The 4,546-nt window shown below is 33.1% G+C and overlaps 1 protein-coding gene across 1 annotated transcript; it reads right to left on the reverse strand.

The window, feature by feature from the left end:
• Positions 1 to 584: 584 nt before the first annotated feature.
• LOC123699324 lies at positions 585 to 2,576 on the reverse strand. Its single transcript, XM_045646251.1, has 3 exons — positions 2,562 to 2,576; positions 1,388 to 2,414; positions 585 to 1,162 (listed from the first exon to the last, which is right to left on the reverse strand). The coding sequence occupies exons 1-3, from the start codon at positions 2,574 to 2,576 to the stop codon at positions 585 to 587; spliced, it is 1,620 nt and encodes a 539-aa protein (XP_045502207.1).
• Positions 2,577 to 4,546: the final 1,970 nt, after the last annotated feature.

The raw sequence follows: 4,546 nt of genomic DNA on the forward strand, positions 1-4,546 counted from the left end.
ATGCCGCGGGTGGAAAGCTAGTATCATAATATTAATTAAAATGTTAAAGCGTAAGTTGCACTAAGCAAAGAGCTTTTACATAAATTTAGTTCAGCGCCATCTTTTGGTCGTTGGAAGCGATTTTACGCTCTCTATAAGGTAACTAAATAGTACCGATCGATATTGGAACATTATCAATCGATATTTGTATCATTCACTAGATGGAGTTGTTAATAATTTCCATCAAATTTAAATCTACGTATATTTTACACACAAATCCTGAAATTTAGTTACGAAAAATTCATTGAAAGGTAAGGTAATGTTACTATGGTAAGGTAAAGTTTTCTAATAATAAGTCTATTTCCCTAAAACATTAATAAATTTGCATCTATAAGTATAAACGATTTAATTTTTAGAAGTGCATGCAAATGGAAAAAAACGTGTTTAGGAAAAGCTCACCGAAAGGTCGGAGATTTAATAGGATAGGAAAAGAAAAGCTCATGTTGTCATAGAAAGTATTTATATTTGATTCAACAACAATGAATAATATGTATTAAGATTACAGTAAACAAAATAAATTATAATTCTCGATACTTTATTATTAATTAATAGTAATATCCCGTATTGGGATCAAAATTTTGATTTTGATTTGGACCACTGAAATCTTCTCTAAATGAGTTCCCTTCAGTAGGAGATCTATCAGGGAATTCAGATATATAGCTCTCGGTTCCTGTAAGCAATGTTGTTGTAACTGGTGTTGTAAAATATTCGCTTGTAGTTGACTTATAGATATCATCTTTGGGTGTGTTTGATTCATCCGAATCTGCTAAAATTCTAGAAGTATATAATCTTGTCACGAACGTAGCAGGCGTAACATAGGTTGATTTAACAGGAGAAATTGTGTTTTTATAGCCATCAGGGCTTGAAACAGTGTTGGACGTCAAAGAAGGAGTAGAAGTTTCATAGTTGTAATTTTGACTCGTCTCATGTATTGGATTACCAGAATATGCGTTATTACCATCTTCATATGTCGGATTTCGTTCAGTACTAATTTGTAGACGTCTTTTACCATATTCTGTATCCATATCTTTTTGTGGTGAATTACCAATTTTAGAGCCTTTTGCTTTGTGTGTCAAACGAGGCATGTATTTCTTGTAACCATACTTTTTATCATCGTAAGACCCTAGAAGATAATAAATTGTGAGTTATAAAACATACAACAAAAAAGAGCGTGTGCCGAACACACGTGTCAGAAGTGAAACTTCTTTGGCAAGATTCAAAGATACCGAAATCGTCGCCTTATTCAATGACGTGACAGTATTGCCGTGACGCGACCTTGAAATTTTACTCTCAATGCGCTTAAAGAAGTTTCCCTTCAAGAAGAACAATTAATAAAAAACTATCTTACCATCATCAAATTTTCCAGCTGCTTTATTTTTATACGCCTGTTCAATAACTCTTTGAATTTCCTTAGGTATAGGTGGTGAAGTTGGTAAATGATTGCCTCGAGGTTGAAATCCATTCTCATCAGCAGTATATTCTATTTTATATACCATACCGTCATCACCGATATACGAATACGATCCTTTTGCTTTTACTCCATTGTCAGCTGTTCCGCTTTCATCAGCATGAATGCCATTCGATGTATCAAAGCTATATGAAAAACCTCCTGGTATGTAATTGTTTTCATAGTTAAATGTTATTGCATTTTTGTCAATTGCATCTCGGAGTCTTGCTGGATATTTCACAGAAGTATCAATTCCCTGTGATGTTTGTATGGGAAAGACCATCGATTTCAAAGAATCTTTACCAATGGCAGAAAAGGGCATTTTTTGCGTGGAGGAAATATCGTAGTCGTGAGGTATTTTCTCAATAAAACCCTTTTCCATGCTATTAATCATCTTAGATGGTTCTATTTCTTTATCCAGGTCAGTACTAGTAGATTCATTTGAATGCATAGAAATTACTTTTGTTACTTTAGATGCAGCTTTGGGAATGGAGACAGATTGAATTACATCTTGAATGCTCATCCTAGGATTTGAGATTACGACAGGCTCATGTAACTCATGGTTGTATTGATAACTTGTTGGTGTTTTTGGAGTGCTAGTTCTATATTCTACAGGAATATTTGTAGTTTGAGTAAACATAAGCGATGGTATTGCTGTAGAAGAGGGATTATTATAAGTATTATGAAGAGATCCCGGTGTTGAAGTTACCACTTGTATATTACCGTCATAAATAGTATTTCTGTCATCAGGTGTAGTATTGAATGTAGATTCACTATCAATTGATTCATATGCATCGTTGTGGTAGTTATCCTTTGGCAATTGCAGTTTATCATCTTCAAATACACCTCCAGATAAATGAGCTCCAGGGGGTGGAAGGTAGCTTCGATCCAGCTTTTCTCCACCAGACAGACTAACAGCAACCAAAATCTAAAAAAATTAAACATGGTTTAATACATTATCGTTTCTTATGTAATAATTGGGTCGATAGATTTCTCCAGGGGAGATATTATGAACATTTTGACACAGTCTTCCATTTTTTTTAGGATTTTCAATTTCTTTACAAGGATTACAAACCAATAGAATCTTCATCTTTCCTCGATGCATTGGCATCAGATATCACGATTGATATGTGCCTAGTGTGATCGAAAATTGATATTTATAGTATCTTAATCATCTAATGTCTATGGATGCATTACGTGACGGACAGACAACGTGACAAAAATCTAATTTTAGCCGTCATACCTATAATGATGAGATAATTTTACTATTTCGTCAACGCATTGTCGTGATCATGAAAAGATGAACCTTGACCTTTTAATTTTTGTTCATTAATCTCGGATAAAAATTGTTTAATTGTTACACTAGGCGCTGATAATAATTAATAAAATTTTGTGTTCACCAAGACTTAGAAATCTCCTATGTGTAAAAGTTTAATAATAATTACAAGAACGACCGACGAAGCTTTGCTTGTGAGAAAATGTGCAAAAATTGTTGGAAAACGAGAATTAGCTGAACTATTTTTTTTATAATAAGGAAAATTCAGCTAAAGATTACAGGTCAGTGTTTAGTATTCTCTTATACATGATTAATTTTAATGTAAGTATCTAACATATTAAAATGTTATAATACAACAGAAACAAGTAGTAAGTGAATTAATTATTGAAAGATATTGAGATAAAACTGCAGATTAGCAGTTTTATTCGTAGCCTACATACTTTTAATACGTTTATTTAAAATAAAATATTGGATCAGCATTATTATTGCAATAACGGGCATTTATATATAATTGAGGTCAATTTAAGCACGATAGCATCAAAAGTTTCGTATTGTCTCCAATCATTATATTTTCGGCTGTTGATCTTTGACATGTCTTGGAGGCAAATTTCTTAATATTGAAATATCGAACTTATTTCGTCTATTGTTTGTATTTTTTATTATTTTAAACAGGTGGAAGCACAATGTAAATGAAAAGTGTTATTTACTTAACACAATTGTATGTACCTACACTGTACAGGTTCATGTAAGTGGTCGTTTTTATATTGGAGTAGGTAAGTAAGTGGTAAGTTTTATATAGGACTAGCTTTCCGCCTGCGGCTTCGCCCGCGTTTTCAAAGAAAAACCCGCATAGTTCCCGTTCCCGTGGGATTTCCGGGATAAAACCTAGCCTATGTTACTCGTGGATAATGTAGCTTTCGAATGGTGAAAGAATTTTTAAAATCGGTCCAGTAGTTTATGAGCCTATTCATTACAATCAAACAAACAAACAAACAAAGTTTTCCTCTTTATAATATTAGTGTAGAAGAGGGATACAGGGTAATCTAGATATTAACCAGCAAAAGAGCGGCCGGTGCACTTGATGTTGACTTGTCACTTGATGTTAGATGAAGTCTATAAATTAGAATATAATGTCAGTCTTTATTTTAAAGCATTGCTAAAAATAAATTATTAAGGTTCAATTGAACACAATTTGCACCTACCTGAATGGAAGATTCAAGTACAATATCCTTAAATATAATTATCATATTAATATAATAGATTTAATAATACAATTAAAAAAACATCAGCGTTCGACATATCGCACTATTGTTATGTAATCAAGCTAATATTGAAGAAACATACCATTTAAGTACATGTTTTGTAAAAAATCAATCTAATTATTAAAAGAAGATGTAAAGTTTACAAACTTTCTGACGTTATCGTGATCTTTCTGACTGAAAGGTTGATTTGACTAATTGACATTAGATAAAGCAAACTCAGCATGTTCATGAATATTTGTTTGACAGTCGATAATAACTTATCATTGTTCGCTGAAATTATCAGAAGTAGATCTTGAAAGCATGTAATGATGTGTAATTTTATACAAGTTGTATAAAGCCGGCTACTCACGTACCTACCGCTGGGGCAATGTTGGAACAATCTTGGTTGCACGGCGGTCGCAGCAATTTCAGCTGTTCTCTAAATCGTCCCTGCTTGCCTATACACAAGCCAATTAAGGGTGCAATTCCAATATTGCCCCTGCTGCAGATAGGTGAGAAGTCGGTTTAAATAATATAATGTTG

Source organism: Colias croceus, chromosome 17 (assembly GCF_905220415.1).
Source record: "Colias croceus chromosome 17, ilColCroc2.1".
In the NCBI taxonomy this organism is placed as follows: Eukaryota; Metazoa; Arthropoda; class Insecta; order Lepidoptera; family Pieridae; genus Colias; species Colias croceus.